Source organism: Sus scrofa, chromosome 3, assembly GCF_054392235.1.
Source record: "Sus scrofa isolate SSC_HxYL_T2T_F1_AM1 chromosome 3, Sscrofa_HxYL_maternal_Yorkshire_Landrace_v2.0, whole genome shotgun sequence".
NCBI classification, from domain to species: Eukaryota; Metazoa; Chordata; class Mammalia; order Artiodactyla; family Suidae; genus Sus; species Sus scrofa.
The window spans coordinates 85,464,877-85,486,150 of record NC_139385.1 but is presented as its reverse complement, the minus strand read 5'-3'; the positions used below and the strand labels follow the sequence as shown (position 1 = coordinate 85,486,150).

Here is a 21,274-nt window from a genome sequence, read left to right as displayed (position 1 = left end):
CACACTGTCATTTCAGAAGCAACTGTGTTATTCCTACTCTGTTGTTTCCCATTGTTTGTAATAAAACTGGGTGAATAAGCACCAAGGAAGGTAGTTTTAGGTTGCAGGTTTGCCATTTGGAAATTAGATGCTTAAAAACAGTCACATTTAGGAGTTCCCCTTGTGGCTCAGTGGTTAACAAATCTGACTAGGAACCATGAGGTTGCAGGTTCGATCCCTGGCCTCGCTTAGTGGGTTAAGGATCTGGCCTTGCTGTGAGCCATAGCGTAGGTCACAGATGAGGCTCAGATCCTGTGTTGCTATGGCCGTGGTGTAGGCTGGCGGCTACAGCTCTGATTGGACTCCTAGCCTGGGAACCTCCATAAGCTGTGGGTGTGGCCCTTAAAAAAAAAAAAGCAAAAAAAAACCCCCACCGCAACAAAAAAACAGACACATTTAAGCAATATCAGAAAGTGGTTTCAATTGTTTTCAAAGAGTTCATGCCTGGTCCACAGGCACCTCTTCTGAATTGATTGTTTAATCCTCTGGTCTTCTTTTTCACTCAAAGATATTTCTATTTGAAGGAGGCAATCTCATAAATTGGTAGAAATGTCAGATGGCACAATCACTTTGGAAAACAATCTGATAGTCTTTCAAAACATAAAATATACACCTACCATATGACCTGGCCTTTCTTCTCCTAGATATTTACCCAAGAAAAAAATCTGTGTCCTGTGCAAAAATCTTTATAACTGCTCTATTCTCAATAGCCAGAAGCTGTGAGCAACTGAAATGTTCATCAACAGGTGAATGGAGAAACAAATTTTGGTTTTCATACGATAAATAATACTCAGCAATAAAAAGGAATAGGCTATGCATAAACCTCAAAACAGTGATGGATGAGACTTAAAATAATTACGCTGAGTAAGCAAAACCAAAAAACTAATTCCCATATGATTCCAGTTACATAAAATTCTAGAGAATGCAAATTAATCTACAAGTACTGAAAGTTGCATGGTGTGGGGAGGGGCAAGAGGAAAAGATTACAAAGAGGCCCATGGAAACTTTTTTTTTTGTCTTCTTACTTTTTAGGGCTGCACCCGTGGCATATGGAGGTTCCCAGGCTAGGGGTCGAATCGGAGCTATAGCTGCCAGCCTACACCACAGCCACAGCAACACCAGATCCAAGCCAAGGCTGCAACCTACACCACAGCTCATGGTAACCTCAGATCATTAACCTACTGAGTGAGGCCAGGGATCTAACCCACAACCTCATGGCTCCTAGTCGGATTTGTTTCTGCTGCGCCACAACGGGAACTCCCCATGGAAACGTTTGAGGTGGTTTGATGCATTCACTATCTTTATTGTTGTATTGTCCTATGATTCTATACATATGTCAAAACATACCAAATTATACACTTTACATACAGTTTATTTTATATCAGTTGTACCTCACTAAAGCTCTTCTATGTAAATAGCTATTAAAAAAAGTTCTAAAGTAATTTAGGTATCAGAAAGCACCTAATACACATCTTAGATGTTACATGTCACAATAAGCATTTAATAAGAGAACAAGTTCAAACTAACTCACAAGATGGAAGTATCACTACCAATAATTTTGCACAGAAGTCATGGGTGACTAGACCAAATGGTGAGGATACAGATGTCTTATTTTCAGATATGGTGATGGATAGGCAATCTTTACCGAGGTCACCTCAAAACTGTGTTCCACATTTTCAAGAAAAGAAAAGAAAAAAGAAAGAAAGAAAAAGAAAAGGAAAAAAAGGAGGGAACAGAATAAGTTTATCAAACTATTCACTGATCTTCATTTTTTTCTTTTTAAAAATAGAGCTACAATTTGCATGTCCTAAAATTCACCTCTTCAATGAGTACCATTCAGTAGTTTTTAATATATTCACAAATTTTGCAGCTGTAACCATTACCTAATTCCAGAATATTTTCATCATCCTAAAAATAAACTCTATATCTATTAAGTAATCCCTACCTATCTCTTCCTCCCTCCAGCCCTAGCACTTGCCAAATGATTTTCTCTCTCTCTCTGGATTTGATAATCTGGACTATTCATATGGAAATGAAATGGAGTGGAATCATACAATATGTAGCCTTTCATGTCTGGCTTCTTTCATTTGGCATAATTTTTTCAAGATTCATCCATGTCATAGCATGTGTCAGAACTTGATTACTTTTTAATGGGTGAATAATATTCCATTGTATGAGTATCATATTCATCAGCTAATAGATACTTGGGTTGTTTCCACTTTTTGACTCTTATGAATAATGCAGCTGTGAACCTGTACAATCTTTTGTGTAGACATATGTTTTCAGTTCTCTTGAGTATATACCTAGGAGTAGATTTCTAGGTCATACGGTAATTCTATGTTTAACTTTTGAGGAACTGCCAAGTGACTTTACAAAGCAGCTGCACCAATTTCTATTCCTACCAGCAATGTATGAAAGTTCTAATTTCTTCACCAACACTTGTTATTATCCATCTCTTTTATTATAGCCATTCTAGTGAGTATGGAGTGGTTTTGATTTGCATTTCTAATAACTAATGATGTTGAGCATCTTTTCATTCATTGACCTTATTTAGCCTCAGAAAATGAATAGGCTTAGACCTGACTGGTACCTAAATAAATGACTACCTTCTCCTACCCTACCCCCTTTCTATACTTAGATGTCATATATTTATTCATTAAATGAGCTTATACTGATAAAATAAACAGGCTTAGACCTGACTCAGCCCTGGGATAGGCACAAAGATTCTGAAGAAATAGAAATGATGGAAGCTGAAATTATCTACATCAGGAAGCTGAAATTATCATTGAGACTAAAGGGACAAAAGAGTCATAATGAACACATATCTTGAAGGTAACGCAAAGAAAATCTGTCTTAAAAGATTAAAGATAATTTCTAAGTAGAAATTCCTCCCTAAAGCCCTCCAGTCCCTGGGCACTTCTTACAGGAGCTGTAACCCAATGCATACATTTCTTAAAAACACTTAGAGATACATAGTATGTTCAGGGCTTTGAATTAAATCAGGATGTCTCAGTTCTGGTTGGTCCTGGTTCTCGCTTGCTGGCAGAGTCACTTGACAGGGTTTTGTCATATAACTTCTACATGTGAAGGGCTGACATTCCACTTGGGCTGCTGGGTCAGATATTTAGGCTCTTGTGGAAGCCAAGTGTGCACCCTAACATAGAACCCGTACTAGGCATGGTGGGAGCTCACCTCTGCTCTGGGGTGCCTCCCAGAGCATCATTTCCTCCATCTGTGCCCCAGGCCTCAGGGGTTAAATTGTTTGGTTTCCACCATGGCTGTTTCTGGATTCCTGCTGTCTTTCTTCCTGATGGGCCAAGCAGCCATGCAGGCATCCTCTTTTATAGGGCACTCAGCTGCAGAACTGCAAATGCTAGAACACGATGTTAGAGAAGAGAGCTTGGCACATGGCCTGCCTTTTCAGAGTCTTCTCTCCCTCCACTGCTGTTCTTTGAGGAAACAAGAGAAGTCGGCACAGCAGTGAGGCAGAAAACGTTCTGAATCAGCAAAAACCTCCAACAGCAGATTTATGGATGTCTGGCATTTGGCCTAAAAACCGAAACAGGTTTCTATAGGCTAAATTGAGTAAATAAGATACAATAAGATTCTTCTACAAGGCTTGGCACTTAAAAAAGAACGCTTGTTGAACCAACTGTGTCATCAGCCACATACCAGGAAGATGTCTATAAAGAAAACTATTTAGTCCATCCGTCTAAACTTAGCAATTGTATGTATACATCTACATGCATATCTAAATCCTTAACATTCATAGGGCTTATGGTCCTAAAAAACCATTTGTGCATGGCCTTAATATAGTTCAAAACTAAGGCATTGAACACTTGGGTACAAGTCCCAGTTTTGCTGCTTACTAATTATAATTACATGATCTTGGGCAAGTCATTTACAATGTCAAAAATCTCAATTTCTGGAGTTCCCATTGTGGCACAGCAGAAATGAATCTGACTAGTATCCATGAGGACGTGGGTTTGATCCCTGGGCTCACTCCATGGGTTAAGGATCCAGCGTTGCTGTGGCTATGGTGTAGGCCAGCAGCTATAGCTCCAATTCGACCCCTAGCCTGGGAACCTCCATATGCCACAGTTGCAGCCCTAAAAAGCAACAAAACAAAACAAAACAAAACTCAATTTCCTTACAATGCAGGTCCTTTATCCTTTGAAACAGCATTCTTTTCTAACTTGTTTCTCTTTGTGGCACACTCAGCGCCCCCTGGGTTCTTTTACCTTGGCTTTGGTTTCTTGCTTCCCATCCAGACCAATGGCACTTTTATGCAAAATAGACAAACTTGTCTAAAATTAAACTAAAATAAGCCTTTAAAAAAAAATCACAATGTCGATCAATGTCAGTCTCTAAATGAGTCATATGTCAAGACACTGGGGATTCATTTTAGTATATGGTGAAGAGCATGACGGCCAAGTTCTAAGGGCACAGCCTTTAATACCCAACAGACCAGGATTCCAGTTCTGATTCTGACAGCCAGCAGCCTTGTGAGCTTGGACAGATTACTTATCCTCCCTAAGCCTAGTACAGAACCCACCTAGGGGTGGTGCTGCTGAGGAAAACAGGTGGAAGGACTGAGGGTTTTCTCGTTTATACCTCCATCAGCTGGGGTGAAGTTTAAAGGACGTTAAACATATACAACACCCAGTGCAGGGTCTAGCACACAGAGAGAGCAACTGCTACCAGTTATTATTCTCTTGGCAAACCTGACCTCTAAGTTAGTTTTCTGGGAATGAAGGTGACATACATTCATGACATTTATTAAAATCTGAAAGAGTCCCATATGCTAGTCCTTTAATTCCATCCCTCCTTCAGTGAAAATCTCTAGTTGGTGTGGCACAAATGAGCCTATCTACAGAACAGAAACAGACTCACAGACATGAAGAACACACTTGTGGTTGCCAAGGGGGAAGGAGAGGGAGTGGGATGGACTGGGGAGTGTGGGGTTAATAAATGCAAACTATTCCATTTAGAATGGATAAGCAATGAGGTCCTGCTGTACAGCACAGGGAGCTATAGCCAGTTTCTTGGGATAGAACACGATGGAAAATAATATAAAAAAAACCTGTGTGTGTGTGTGTGTGTGTGTGTGTGTTTGTGTGTATAACTGTGTCACTTTACCATATGGCAGAAATTGACAAAACATTATAAATCAACTTTAACAAAAAAAATTTTAATAATTTTTTTTAAATCTCCATTTGGATAGCAGTTTATACTTTAAGTTTCACTTACACTAATATTGCATTTTTTTCCTCTTTTAGTCTTTCTCTTTTTTTATATACCCCATGGCAATGTTCCAAGCCCCAGGTTTTACACACCAGAAGATGACAAAAACCAAAGAAAGTGGAGCATTGACTATTATTAGTTCCTATCAAACTTGAGCAAATATTCTTAACCTTTAAAAAATTCATTAGCTGCTTTTTCCCTTAGTAAGAATATTGTAAAGGATGTATTTTTACTTTATAAAGATTGTATTAACATGTGTTCATTCAATATGCCTTAGGCCCACATGAAATTCATATGCGGGGCTCAGATTCTCCCTTCTATTCTGAGAGGAAGGAGTACTGATCACACCAGGGACCAGAGTCCCTTCAAACAGGAAATGCTTGACAACTGGTCACTGATAAGCAAGACTTCTATTTGCTGCTGTGTACAATTAACCCTACATAGCACTAGGTGCTCCTACTGTGTGCCCTGCAGAGACAGGAGAGCTGAAGCTGTATCAAATAATTTGAATCTAAAGAAATGTTTTTCTGGTTGTGGAAGAAAAGACAAAGGAACACCACCAGACAGTGCACAACCACATGCTTGCTCTACTGTTTAAAAGGACGGACTGAGAATGCCACAAGCCGTGGTTTTTAAATACATTAGGCACCTTGAGTTCTAAAGAAGTCCTTTCTTGGGCATCCAGTCTGTAAAAGATACACACGAGGTGTTGGACTGACTGAAGAGGAGGAGAGCCCCTCCCCTGTGGTCCTCTGGCTGCACAGATCACAGGTTTTTAAACTGCCAGGACTTGAGGGACATGTGAGGTTTGCAGTACAGAGAGCGGGGAGGAAGGCAACCCAGGCAGGACGAACAGCAGGAGCAAAGGCAAGAAGGTGGGAATTCGAAGAAGTCCAGTACCTTCCTATGGACACCTAGGGCAAAGGAGGCAGTGAGGAAGAAGTAAAAGGCTCCCGAGAGGATGTTTCTGTTTTCCAACCTGCACTGACCATGCATATTTTAAGCCTGGCGAATAGTTAACAAATGCCCTCAATCAGGGCAGATGGGAAATTTAAGATTAACAGTCTGCAGTCCCTTAAGCTGTCTTGGTCTTATTCTTTGTTTCAGAGTCCTTTCAAGTAGTGGTGAGAGGGAACGGCTTCCGACACGCCCGCAATGTGGACAGGGTCCTCTGCAGCTTCAAGATCAACGAGTCAGTCACGCTCAGTAAGTTCTCACAGAATTTGGGGTTTTCTTCTACCTGCTTGGGGGAAGGGAACCCCCAGCCCCATCTTCGGGGCAAGGTCATACACAGGCAACTCCAGAGAAGGGTCTTTCCTGCTGGAACGGGCTCCAGCAAAGGCACAGCTGGCCCCTGCGGCTCCCTTGCTCCCATCTGGAGAGGCAGTGGGCACTTGTTTGCCCGTCCCCCAGTGTGTGCGCCAAGTTCAAACCTCTCAGGTGGCAGCATCAGCATTGGCTGGTTAGGGCATTCGAAGCTTGACGTTCCTTGACAAAGTATTAGGGACTCTGAAGTGCAAGAGGGAAAAAGAGATGCTCGAAATTTACTAATTGTGGATAAACCGAAAGCCAGACTGTTAGGCTTGCATGTGTAGATGCTAAAATTTTGTTCACTCTGGGTTGATGCTTTTTGGAAAGAGCCAAAAAAAAAACCCCTCTCATCAGGGTGGATCCCTGACCTGAAATACAGGAATAGGGAAGTAAAACTAAGGGCTTTTCATGGGGAAAAAAAATGAGTTATCATAATATTGGCACTTTCACAAGACATTTGTAGCAGGCAAGTTCTTAATTTAAAGACGTGTGATTCAGAGAGCTGTCCAGGGAAGATGGGAGAGATGAATTATGGGCAGGCAGATGGCCAGGAGCCCTGCTTATTATTTACATCTGGCATCCATCACACGTAACCATCGATTCTGTATCTGCAGTGCTAAACAGGAATACTATACCACATTTTCTACAGTGCTATGTCCTTTTAAATACCCCACCTCTTTTTGCCATAACAGCCCTGGGAGGTAGAAAGAGCAAAGAGGATGGAGAGGATACTCATAAACATTGATTAACCATTCACACTAGTTTTGTCCTCCTGGTAGCCTTATGGAGTAGGTACTATCCTGTTTTTCCTCTTTAACATCTTAAAACTCACTTGAATATTTAAACAGAGATATGCAATGGCTTCCTTACAAACATCTGGAATTCCTGAACTTGGAATCATTTCAAACATTTGAAATATTCAGTCAGTTTTCTTAATACTTGGAAATGCCCTCATGTGTCCAAAAAGTGCACCCTATTTGAAAACATTTTGAATTATCCCGAAGAAGTCACAGCATGAAAAGTTGGACGTGCACCTTCTACAGAGTCTTTCCTCCCCCCACCCCCGCCTTTAATTTGGGATGTCACTCAAGTCTGCCTTCCCTCTCTCCTTAACCAAAATCTCAAATCTAGGATTAGAAACTCCTGAGGGCTAAACTCAAAGACATCAACACCTTCAAAGAAGACTTCCTAGACAGGCAAGACTTTGGACCCAACCCCTCTCTGAACATGCATGGACATGGAGTGTAGCATCGCCCTTGCTTAAAAGATTATGCAGAGATGCTATATTAAGATAACAAAAAAAATGTGAATTTAGTATTCACGAGTGACATTTTGAAGACGTATTTTCTAGCTTCCCTATGAAATTTTATTTCTTGGGAAACTAGCTTTTCTTCCTTTCTTGTACAAACTTGCAGACACCTGCAGGGCTCTCTACCTGACTCATATTCAAAAAGAAATAAAGGCTGTCGGAGTACGGATTTAGTTTAAACCACAAACAATTGTGTTTCCAACCTAGTTTGGAGAGGAGAAAGGCAGTGACTCAGTCATATTTTGTGCTGCAAGCAACATTCTTGAACTCAAGCAAATGGTTATTCAGAATGTTCTAGCTAAGGAGAAATATTGGAATTTTAAAAAATCATTTATCCTTCATTTATTCATTCATCTGTCCATCTTCATCCAGTGAATAATAGGAACAAGAAACTAGGGAGGACAGAAAACATAAACATTATTTTTTCTGTTTTTTTTAATAAAAGTGTAATTGATTAACAGTGTTGTGCCAGTCTTCTGCTGTACAACAAAGTGACTCAGTCCTACTCAGATGTATTATTTTCCATCATGGTCTATCCCAGGAGATTGGATAGAGTTCCCTGTGCTATACAGTAGGACCTTGTTTTTTATCTGAAAGATAAATTTTAAAATGCAACATTTTCAATTCCACATTTTTCTATCAATCTTATATGTCTCATAGAGTTTTCCCTGTAAAATAAAATAAATTTAGATTCTTTTACCTTTCCCATTCTTCTTTCCCACCTTCACATCCAAGTTTTAAAACATTATCTGTTTTCGTTTTTAGAGTATATATCTCCTCTTGCAGGATTTTTTCCTAAATACTGCATTATACTTTATTACAAAAAAGAAAATAGAAGTGCCATTATTAAACAGAAAAAAAAGACTAATTGAAGGCCCAATAATGAAGCTAAAACTGTTGTGGCTCTAGCCATTCCAAATGTGTATAAGCTTTGGAGCCTTCAGCGATTATATTTTTAAAAACTGTTTTAAAAGATCAAGTTGAAAAAATTATAGTTATAGTGGGAGGTAATACCATGACTTTCCATGCCTTTGGATGGATAATTTTAAAAAATTAAAGCTAGGGAGTTCCTGTCATGGTGCAGAGGAAATGAATCCAAATCCGACTACAAACCATGAGGTTGTGGGTTTGATCCCTGGCCTTGCTCAGTGGGTTAAGAATCTGGTGTTGCCGTGACCTGTGGTGTAGGTCACAGACACAGCTTGGATCTGGCATTGCTGTGGCTCTCGTGTATGCCAGCAGCAACAGCTCTGATTAGAGCCCTAACCTGGGAACCTCCATATGCCATGGATGCGGCCCTAAAAAGACAAAAAGACAAAAAAAAAAAAAAAAAAAAAAATTAAAGCTATAGAGCAGATACATATACCTTTTTAAGTGGCTGTGAATACCTTTAAACATTTATTGCACTAAGACACAAATAAAACACCAACATATTAATGCCGAAATATAGAAATTTTTTAAATATATCCTTAGATGATAAATATAACCAAAAAATAAAAAGTTAGGCTAATACCTATGTCTCTCCTTCTTTCCTTTCCTTTGCTTAAAAATAAAATAAATAAATCAACCACTTAGGAATCTAAAACAATTTCTAGACTTGTGGTCAATATAATAGACCCAAAATTCTGCATAAAATATGATTTAAAAATTGTAATATGTGGCATTGCTCAAAGGAATGAGGAGGAAATCTCCAGCTACAAGAAACAAAAAGGGAATGCAAAATCTAAGCAGGAAGCAAAGCTGTGGGGGCTCCAGGCCTGGGGGCATTTGTGGCTGTGATATGGATACTGATGTAGATTCTGGACACCAGCAAGGCAAGCAGGAAAAAGCAGAGCCCCCTATAGGCTCTAAGGGCTGTACCACACATTAAATGGGGACCAGAAAAGCTGTTTGATGATTCAAGGAAGCAGGAAGAGGAATAAAGGGGATAAACCATATAATACAGAAGCACCAACTCAGGAAACTAACCCCAAATATGTCCATGGCCATCCTGATCCTTGTGGCCCTGGCAAGGCAGTATCTCTCCAGCCCAGCTTACCATAGGATTGAAGCCAATAACCCCTTCTAAAGATGGGCTCACAGCACCCAAGTGATAAATCATATGATGACAGGTGAAAGAAACAAGTGAGCAAGCAAGGCTAGAGAGCATTTTGAAAGAGACTGTAAAATAAACACATTTACAGAGTGTGAAAACAAGAAATAATCTCAAATAAACAATATAGCCATACATCTAAAGATAAGAATGAACAAAACCCAAAGTTATTAGAAGGAAAAAAAGAAAGATCAGAATGTAAATGAATGAAATAGAGAATTAAAAAAGCAATAGACAAGATCAATGAAACGAAGAACTGGGTCTTTGAAAAGATCGACAAAATTGATAAACCTTTAGCTAAACTCATAAAGGCAAAAAAAGAGACGATCCAAATAAGTAAAATAAAAAATGAAAGAGTGGAAGTTACAATTGATAGATAGCATAGAAATACCAAGGATCATAAGAGGTTACTACAATCAACTATATACCAATAAAGGGGATAACCTAGAAGAAGCGAATTAATTCCTAGAAATGTACAATCTCCTGAGACTGAATCAGGAAGAAAGAGAAAATATAAACAGACCAATTACCAGTAATGAAATTAAATCATTACTTTAAAATTTTTCCAACTAATAAAAGTCCAGGACCAGACAGCTTCACAGGAAAATTCTACCAAACTTTAAAGAGAAGTTAACATCTATCCTTCTCAAACTATTCCCCTGAAAAATGGAGAGGAAAGAATGCTTCTGAATTCATTCTACAAGGCCAACATCATCCTAATACCAGAACCAGGCAAAGATACCACACAAAAAGAAAAGTATAGGTCAATAGCACTGATGAACATAAATGCAAAAAACCTCAACCAAATATTAGTGAACTGAATTCAACAATACATTAAAAGTATTACACATCATGATCAAGCAGGATTTATCCTAGGAATGCAAGGATGGTTCAGTATTCACAAATCAACCAACATATAATACACCTCATTAACAAATTGAAGAACAAAAATCATATGATCATTTTGATTGATGCAGAAAAAGCCTTTGACAAAAGTCAACATCTGTTTATGATAAACACTGTCCAGAAAGGAGCGTAGAGAGAACATACCTCAACATAATAAAGGCCACGTGTGATAGGCTTACTGCCAACATCATAATCAATGGTGAAAAGTTGAAAGCATTTCCTCTAAGATCAGGAACAAGACAAGAATCCCATTCTCACCACTTTTATTCAACATAGCATTGGAAGTTCTAGTCACAACAGTCAGACCAGAAAAAGAAATAAAAGGAATCCAAAATGGAAAGGAAGAAGTAAAACTGCCACTGTTTGCACATATGGTTCTATATATAGAAAATTTTAAAGACACTACCAAAAAAAATTTGAACTAATAAATGAATTCAGCAAGGCTGTAGGTACAAAATCAATATGCAGAAATATGTTTCATTTCTAAATACTAATTATGAACATCAGAAAGAGAAATTAAGGAAACAATCATATTTACAATTGTATAGAAAATTATAAAATACCTAGGGATAAATCTGATTGAAGAGGTAAGTGAAAGACTTGTACTCTGACAATTATAAAAGATTGATGAAAGAAATTGAAGATAACAAAACAAATGGAAACATACTCTCTGCTCATAGATTGGAAGAATTAATATCATTAAAATGACTATACCACCCAAAGCAATCTACAGATTCAGTACAATCCCCATCAAAATACTAATGTCATTTTTTACAGAATTAGAACAAATAATTCTAAAATTTATGTGGAAACACAAAAGACACCAAATGGCCAAAGCAATCTTGAGAAAGGAAAACCAAGCTAGAGTGTCACACTCCCTGACTTCAAATGATAGTACAAAGCTACAGTAATCAAAGCAGTATAGTCCTGGCATGAAAGCAAACACATAGATCAAAACAATAGAATAGAGAAATAAATTCATACTTATATGGTCAGTTAGTCTATAGCAAAGGAGGCAAAAATATACAATGGGGAAAGAGGGTCTCTTCAATAGAGAAAACTATTGCTTGCAATAGAATCAACCTGGACTACTTTCTAACACCACATACAAAAATACACGCAAAATAAATTAGAGAATTACATGTAAAGTCTGAAGCCATAAAACTAGAAGAAAATATAGGCAGTATGCTCTTTGACATCTGTCTTAGTATTGTTTTGGATCTGTCTCCTCAAGCAAGGGAAACAAAAGTAAGGAAAGAACAAATAGTAAGTACTACATCAAATTTAAAAGTTTAAATGTTTATCCATAGATTAATGGACAAAGAAGATGTGATATGTGAGTGTGTGTGTGTGTGTATATATATATATATATTTATGTACATGAATATTCCTCAGCCATAAAAAGTGAAATCTTGCCATTTGTGACAACATGGATGATCTAGATGTTGTTATGCTGAGTGAAATGTCAAACAAAAAAAGACAAATATCATATAATTGTACTTATTGTGGACTCTAAAAATAAAATCCAAACAAAACAAACAACCAAAACAAAATGAAAACAGACTTTAGATGCAGAGAAAAAAATGGCTGCTTGCCAGACAGGAGAGGGGTTGAAGGTGAAACAAGTGAAGGAGATTAAGAGATACACACCTCCAATTATAAAATAAATAAGCCATAGGAACATACTATACATCATAAGGAATATGATCAATAATATTGTAATGACTTTTAAGGGGATAGATGGATACTAGACTTACCATGGTGATTATTTCATAATGTATGCAAAAGTCAAATGCACACCTGAAACTAATATAATATTGTACATCAACTACATTTCAATTTATAAGATGAAATAAAGTGTGTTAAGAAAGCAAACAGACCAAAAGGGGAAGAACACTCAACAAAGGCATATTTGCACAGAACCTAGTGTAAACTTTAGAACCGAAAAAGTTTATTTACAGAAAATATGACTTAATGGATAGATTAAGCAGTGTGATTAGACACAGATGAAGATAAAATAGAGAGATATGAGGAAATCCCACCCCTCAACCAAAGCACGAAACCCAGAGTTTTTCCTTACCAGACTTTAAGGGACAGATGACTCATATCTGACATACTCTTCCAGAGAAAAGAAATAGAGAAAAAGCATTTTATAAAAATGATGTAATCTTAGGATTTTTTAAAGAACTGGACATGACATTAGAAGTAGAGAATATTTGAAATCAATTTCTTTGATGATAAGCAATGTAAATAAAATATTGGTAAACAAAAATCCAGCAATGTGTTTAAAAAGAACTGGGATAGCTAAGGCAATTTTTAAAAAATGAGAGGAAATTTGTCTCTCACATAGCAAAATTTCTTGATGCCAAGAAGGCATGAAAATTAATTATCCATTCCAAATTTTAAATATATATACTTCTAGAAAACTAGGAATTAAGATTAGATTAGATTAAGGATTTCTTTAACATAACAAAAACTACATATAGATATTTGAATTCAAAACTCAACATCATTTTATGGTAAATCACTAAATGGAGGTATTCACTTTACAGTTAGGAATAAAAAAGCAAGACAACCCATTTCACCACTATTACTTAACATCAATCTTCAAGTTCTAGCAGCACTGTGCAATAAAACTTTCTGTGATGATGAAAATGTTCTCAAATGGTAGCCAATACAGTAGCCACAAGCTATACGTGGCCTACTGGGGACTTGAAGTGTGGCTAGTGCGGTTGAGGAACTGAATTTTTAAATTCCTTTAATTTTATTAACCTGAGTGTCAACAGCCACCTATGGATAAGGACTACTGTATTGGATAATACCATAGGAATTACAGTTATGCAAGAAAACTAATGAGAGATATAAGTACAGGAAAGGAGGCCAAACATTATTACTTTAAAATGATGATTGTGTCGAGTTCCCGTTGTGGCACAGTGGAAACAATCCGACTAGGAACCATGAGGTGGCAGGTTCGATCCCTGGCCTCGCTCAGGGGGTTAAGGATCCAGTGTTGCTATGAGCTGTGGTGTAGGTTGCAGATGCGGCTTGGATCCCATGTTGCTGTGGCCGTGGTGTAGGCTGGCAGCTATCGCTCCAGTTGGATTCCTAGACTGGGAATCTCCATATGCCGCAAGTGCAGCCCTAAAAAGCAAAAAAAAAAAAAAAAAAAAAAAAAAAGATTGTTGTGTCATCCTGGAAAACTCAAGCAATTCAACAGACTAATAAGAAAGCTACTAAACTGAATGATTTCACAATAAATACCTACCTTATAATAATAGTTTTACCATCGTCCAGCAATGACCAATTAGAAAACATCACAGGAAAAATAGAGCAGCAATATATAAATTCTAGTAAGAACAAATTTAACCAAATTTGTAAAGACATATAGGAAGAAAGTTACACACCTTTGTGAGGGAAATGAAGGAAATGTAAAGTAGATAGAGAGGCAGTACAGACCCAGCACAGACACTAGAACCAAACTACCCAGGAAACGCGCCCTGGCTCAGTCTTAAAACTGTGGGGCCACGGCAAGTTACTTAACATCTCCAAGCCTCAATTTCTCTATCTGAAAAGTGAGTATGGCAATAATAGCACCTCTGTGGTGGATTGTTATCATGCTTAAATGTGAGAATTAGGGCTTAGAATGGGCCAGGCGTGCAGGAAGCAGTCAATCACTGTTGGCTGCTAGGATTAATTGATTATTATCGTTATCTTTATTATTCAATGGAGCAGTAGCTGGGTGTTGTAAAGACCCTCAGTTGTCTTCAAATTAATATTTACTTTTACTACAATCCCAATGAAAATTCCAGTGGGACTTTTGAAGTTAACAAAATAATTCTAAAGTTTATATGGAAGAATAAACATTTAAGAATAGCCAAGAAAAATGTGGAAACTTGCCCTAGCCAATTTTAAGATGTATAAAATAGCTACAGTAATTGAAACAATGTACAACTGGTGCCACAAAAGGCAAACTGAGTACTAGAACAGGAAGAACAAAATCCATAAGCAGAGCCAAATGCTTATGTGAAGTTAGTATAAAATAGTGACCTTTCTAATCGATGGGAAAGGAGTGGATTATTCAAAAAAAGTGTTGAGACAACTGGCTAACCCTTTGGAAAAAAAATCAAGTTCGATTTTTATCTCAAACCTTACATCTAAACAAATTCCAGATGAAAAATTTAAATGTGAACATGAAACTACAGAAGTCCTAGAAAGAAACAAAAATAAATATTTACCTAAATTTCCAGAGGGGAAAGACTTTTCAAGCATAACTCTGAAAGGAGATACCACAAAGGAAAATTTGGGTAATTTGAGTACATTTTTTTTTTTTAATTTTTCTGTAAACCTCCCCCTCCAAAAAATCTAAATGGAAACAGAAAACATGCAAAATTATGTGTGGCCTGTAACAAGCAAAGGGTCCATAACCTTAATATATAGACAGCTCTTAATCTGTAAAAAAGATGAGCACCTCAATGTGTAAAAGATATGAAAAAGAAATTTACAAGAAAAATAATGGCAAACAAGCATATGGAAAATGCCAACTATAACCAAGGAAATGCAGATTAAGTAATCTATCAAACTGGCAAAGAGGAACAAAAATACAGTGCCCAGTATTGGCAGATATAGAGGAAAAAGGGTTTACCTTCATCGTTGGCGAGAGACTACTGAATCTTTTGGAAGGCCATTCTTAAAATGAACCAACTGCTTTTGTACATTTTTGACCCAGAGTTTCAATTTCAACTTCATCAGAATGAAATGATTGAGAATGTTAACAAAGACTTCAGCTACAAGATGGTCATCATAATATTGCTTACAATAGCAAAGACACAGAGGAGGGATAGAGGAGGAAGGAAGGAATTTGGGAAGGAAAAAAAGGAGGAAAGAAAGAAGGAAGGAAGAGAGGGGGAGGAAAAGAAAGAAAGTGAATAAATTGAAACATCTCAATGGTAACAATGTAAATGTTTAACAATAGATAATTTGTTATATAAATTATATCCACCCCGGAATGATTACTGTTGTGGGAGAGAATAATTACTGATGTGGGAAAATGTTAATGATACTGCTTCATGTGTTAAAAACAAGTTACAAAACATTGCCTGGTTGCTATTTCTGTTTTAGACACATATATTTTACCTGCAGAGAGACGTGAAGGAGACATCGAAATGTTAACAGTAATTCCCTCTGAATGGGACCACTACTAGCTTTTACTTTCTTTCTAAGTTTTCTGCAATGTCCCTTACATCATAAGAAGAAAAAATACCACAGTTATTTAAATTTGAATTTTAAAATTCTTGTTAATTATTTAGTTTAGCATTCAGTCACGCAGACTGAACTCACTCCTGGCCAAGAAAATATCTTGGAAATCTTCACACAAACTCTATTAATTCTGGCTGCACTTTTTCCTATCCCAGTATCCAGTGTATCATGCCAAGAAAAGATCCACTTTCAATTGGAAATCTATTTGCAGAGAGATTAGAATGCTAGTAAAAAAGGAGATGCTGGGGTATGAGCTGAGAAGTTCACATTAATGAACAGTAAATAAAAATGAACGTTTTTACTGTTACAATAATGAAGAACGTGCTAGGCTATCCCAGTGTTGCGTGGAGACTTATGAAATATGACTATAAACAGAACGAAACTGATATTTAAAACACTTCCTAAAATTCAGTTGAAAGACCGTGTAAGAAATCAGTGTCCTGGTTTTATAGGCACATTTCCTTTTTGATGCAAGATTTTATTTCTCGGCTTGCCCCTCCATTTTATTCACGAGGCATGCCTCTGGCTTACTTTTGGTTCCCTCTCGAAGGAGAAAACGTTGCCCCTTTTGAAGATGCCTTTTCGAACTGAACATGAGTCATGAAAGCACTTCTACCCTGAGTTCCAAAGAGGGGGCTCTGCTTCTCAAGGGAATGAGAGATAATACGCACTCCATCCTAGAAGTTCCAGTGTGTTTGTTTTTAAACATCTGTCCAGTTATCCGGAAACTATCCTTTATCTTAGAATACATCTGGCCCCCAGGGCTGTTGGGTGTCCCTTTAAGGAGATCTCTGTCTACAGTGCACCTATGGTGACAGATGAGGAGGAGGGCAGAGGGAAGGAGAGCAGAAACTTCCTAAAACAAAAGCCTATTTTTTCCGTTCTCACTAGTCAGGGTTGAATCTATGAGTCAAAGTTACTTAATGCAGTTTGGATGCATCCTTAGGGGTTTGATGTCATCCTTAGGGGTCTGATGACGGAATGTCACTTGTGCAACTCAGAAGGAAGAGATATAAAGGAGCAGTTTGTCTTGTGATTCTTAATCAGAATCACCAATGAGCTTCATCCAAGTGACAGCAGCTACTGACTGCTGAGCTCCTACACCGTTCCCTTCCCTTCATTTCATCCTCACAGCAGCCCTGTGAGGGAGCGGGTATTGGTATCTGCATTTTGATGACAAGGGAACTAAAACTCAGAGATGAAGTGCCCAAGATCACCCAGGTGGCCAGAGGTAGAAGTGGTTTGGACTCCAGGCAGTCCACTCCAGAGGCTTTTGCCCACGTCGCTACCTTGCTTCCAAAACACAGATCCCCACGGGTCCCTGGGTCCCCTGAGCCCGAAAGTTCAGTCATTCTGTGTGCCTGATTTGGGCTGCTGATTCCCACAGCTCCCTCTCATTGTCTAGCCAGGAAACCTCAGCTCAGAGAGATTTAGCTACTTGTCCAAGGTCACAGAGCATGTTAAAGAATCAAGACTTGAACCCTGGGTCAAGGGAAAAAAAAAATCCCTGCACCAGGCTTTAGAACGTTAGTGAATGCAGCTGACTCTGTGACCACAGGGAAGGTACCCCTCTTCTGGTTCCCCAAGTGGTCCCTGTTCCTTGAACTTCAGGGGCTTTTCATGTATCTGCTTATGTTTTCCATTTGCCCCTGCTTCCAGCAGGAGTTGGGGTTTTGCTGACTTGTTTCTGAAGTGGTTCCTGTCAAGAGTCTGTTGGTCCATGTTCCTATCTTTCAAATCCAGACAAAAATACAGATAAGTGGAAATTTACTGCAGTTTTCCTTGATCAGATAAGAGCCCTAGTCATCTGGGATGGGGTGGGGATAGACGAGAAGTCGCCATCAGAAGGAACTAAGTGGTGAAGATTTTCACATGTGAGCAAAAGAGCAACTTGCAGGGGTAAGTTGACATAGTCCAGAGTGAGCTGCTGCAGGGCCTGGTTGACAGTCAGCCTTGACGTTGCCCCTGTTCTACCAAGTGTGCAGTTGCCTTCAAGGGAAACTTGTAAGCTGCCTGTGGTCTCTGGCACACACTGGGCTTCTTTGAGGCATGGTTGGAGGAGAAATCTGCTTGTGAACTTCCCTGCAGCTGCTGTTACCCCAGCACCACCTCTATTCTGCACCAGACGGCTAGATACTCATGGATGGTGCCTTTCCTCATGTCATACTTCTGCTCTGTCACTTCAATATGATGATGGAAGAAAAAGTGGGGAACACAGACAGGGGCCAGACTCGTGGGAAACCCAAATCAGGCTGGAAATCTATGCTCCCTTCAAACTGACATGCTTTAAATATTTACTCAATATTCATTTAGAGGAAAAGGTGGGTGCTTCTGAGGAAAGGAAGAAAAAATATTACTGATGTATCTCTTCTCCCTGCAATTCTGCTCTGTCCCCCAACCTGCATACCACAGCAGCTTAATAGCATCCACTGTTACTCAAGTACATGCCTAGGGTCTCCTTCCTACCTCTTTTCTGAGTTTCTGTATCATTTTGAGTTCTTTAAGAGCAGGCAGGAAGCTCCCTGATCATGCAGCAAGCTAAGGATCTGGCATTGTTGCTGTATCTCAGAATCAATCCCTGGCCCTGGAAACTTCCACAGGCCACAAGTGAGGCACCCCTACCCATCCCCTGTTGGGGAGGGGGGGGAATGGCAGTTAGCATTTGCCATAGTTCATGGCCATGATGCTGTGGAAGGCTTTAGCCATTTTATTTATTTATTTATTTATTTTTCATTAGGGCCCTGCCTGCAGCATATGGAGGTTTCCAGGTTAGGAGTCAAATCAAAGCTGCAGTTGCCACCCTACATCACAGCCACAGCAACTCGGGATCCAAGCTGCATCTGTGATCTACACCACAACTCACAGCAACACCAGATCCTTAACCCACTTGAGCAAGGCCAGGGATCGAACGTGTGTCCTCATAGATACTAGTCAGATTGGTTTCTGCTGAGCCACGCTGGGAATTCCAGCTTTAGCCATTTCAGTAGACTTGCCCCTCAATCCCAATTCCAAAGGTAAAGCCTTCCAAACCTAATTGTGCACAGCTGCAAGAGTTTGTGTCAGGAGGCACATACCTTGTACATGAATCCTAAATTATCTTCAACCTAGTGAAAACAAACCTTTAAAAAATATATTTATTCTTAGCAAATTACAGCTGTCTCAAGTGTACCACTTTCTTGACCTCAAGCTTACAAATTTTTAAAGGTTGATGCTTTGCTTAGAAGATAATTTGTAAGTTTTGTAAATGTCAACAGTCAAGAATTTTTGCTCTAGATTTATTGAGAGGAGAAAATATTTTGCAAGAGTCCTGAGCCCATTATCTTCATTTAGTTTTCCTGCAATACCTAAGTCTGTCCCTATTAACTTTGGAGAGAAATGAATGCCAAATACCACAGCATTAAGTGTAGTTATGGTTCTAATCATGTGAAAAACAATATGCATAGAAAAAATTCTGAAATAGTGATAAACATTAACAGTGTATATCACTAGAAGTTAGGATTATTAAGGATTTTCATCCTTTTTATATACTTCTCTGTATATCTCAGACTTCTCACACTAACCATGTATTACTTTTATAATTAATAAAAATAACAATAAATACGAGCAGAAAATAATTTACATCCTGAGACGTCAGACTAGCTGTACTAAAGACCAGTTCTAAAATGTGGTGAGTCCAGAACCACAGCCGTCCAAGTCTTGTATAGGACTGGGGAATGTATATGCCCAAAAAAGACAATCGAGAGACCAGCAGGGCTGACGACTGCCATCCCTATGCTCCCCTGGAAGTGCATTCATGGTCCCTCACCTTTTCCTTCCTCTTCCTCTGGGACCATGACGTAATCATGATCCTCTTGTACACAGTGTTCAAGATGATCTACTTTATTCTTTCCCAAGACTGCGCTCAGCTCTTTGTTTTGTACTGCTGTTTATAAGTCAAGTAGTCTTACTCTACAGCCTTCCCACCCATCTCGGCACAGAGCCTAGGCAGAAATCTAAGTCTCACCTCTGGAGTGTCCCCATGTCAGCTATAAAGCTCCGCCCACCAGAGTGGCTCAGCTGCTGTGCCACCCACCACAAAGAAAACCTGGACTCATCAAAGTCTGCATGAAGGAATTTGCCAAGAAACACTCTTCTTTACTCTAAACATGTCCTCAAGGAGTTGCTCTCTCTCCTTCCTCTGCCCGTAATCTTACCCCTGAACTTTTCTGGATGTTTTGCCAGAACCAGGGATGGGGCAGGGGGGAGGCACTGAACCTAATATCTATAGGACCCTCTACAATGGGCCAAAGAACAGTATGAAGCCAGGATTTCTCACCTTGGCACTGTCAACATTTGGGGCCAGATAATTTTCTATGGGGAGGGGAAGAAAGATGACTTGTGAACTGCAGGCTACTTAGCACCATCCCTGCTCTCTACCCACTAGAGGCCAATAGCATTTCTCTGGGTTGACATGAACCATCACAAACATTGTTTTTTATGCCCTGAGGGACAAAACCACCCCCATTTGAGGACCACTACATCACATACATGTCCATAAATCCTGTTTGGATAGGTGACTCTCTTCTTGTCACAGCTACACCTGACACAACCCAGTAAATAAGTCACAAGACCTCTTCAGTTTGCACATGCCTTCACATCTGTGTTTTACAGGTGCCTCAGGCAATGAGCCCAGCAGCATTCCCACTTTAGTAGTAACAGTTGACAGGTCTAGTGTTTATTAAGTGTTGAGCATTTAATCATATCATCTCATTAGATGAAATGAGTGTTACTCCATCTTATAGGTCAGAACTCTGGGTTATGGATAGATAGGGTTACATAGCCAGATGGTAGCAAGCTGTGATGAGCTTCCCAGGCTCTTAAGGTGCTCATTGTTCCTACTCCACCCTGCCCAAGAACAGGCAGGGAAACCAAAAGACATCACCTGATACCTGTAACACAGAGAAACTGGGGAAATAGTCATGTATAGACCCAAGGAACTTACCTGGAATCTGTTGACCAAACTCATCACCTGATCTCATAGTAACTCACCAATGAGTGCTTCCAAGGAAACCTTGCAAAAACTCCAGGCCAAGGAAAGGGTAGATATTTGTGGGTCATTTCTGAGGAAAAGGATAGTG

The 21,274-nt window shown here is 39.0% G+C and overlaps 1 protein-coding gene across 8 annotated transcripts in view; it reads left to right on the top strand.

Moving 5' to 3' along the window:
- Nucleotides 1–21,274, top strand: part of ANTXR1 (ANTXR cell adhesion molecule 1) — a 240,535-nt gene that overhangs the window by 83,406 nt on the left and 135,855 nt on the right. For all 8 annotated transcript variants that reach the window (XR_014841791.1, XR_014841790.1, XR_014841788.1 and 5 more), the window contains exon 10: nt 6,391–6,489. Coding sequence is in view for 2 of the 8 variants with exons in the window: in XM_003125066.7 (XP_003125114.3) it covers nt 6,391–6,489 (99 nt within the window). In the remaining 6 variants the exon portion in view is untranslated. The remainder of the gene's footprint in view (nt 1–6,390; nt 6,490–21,274) is intronic.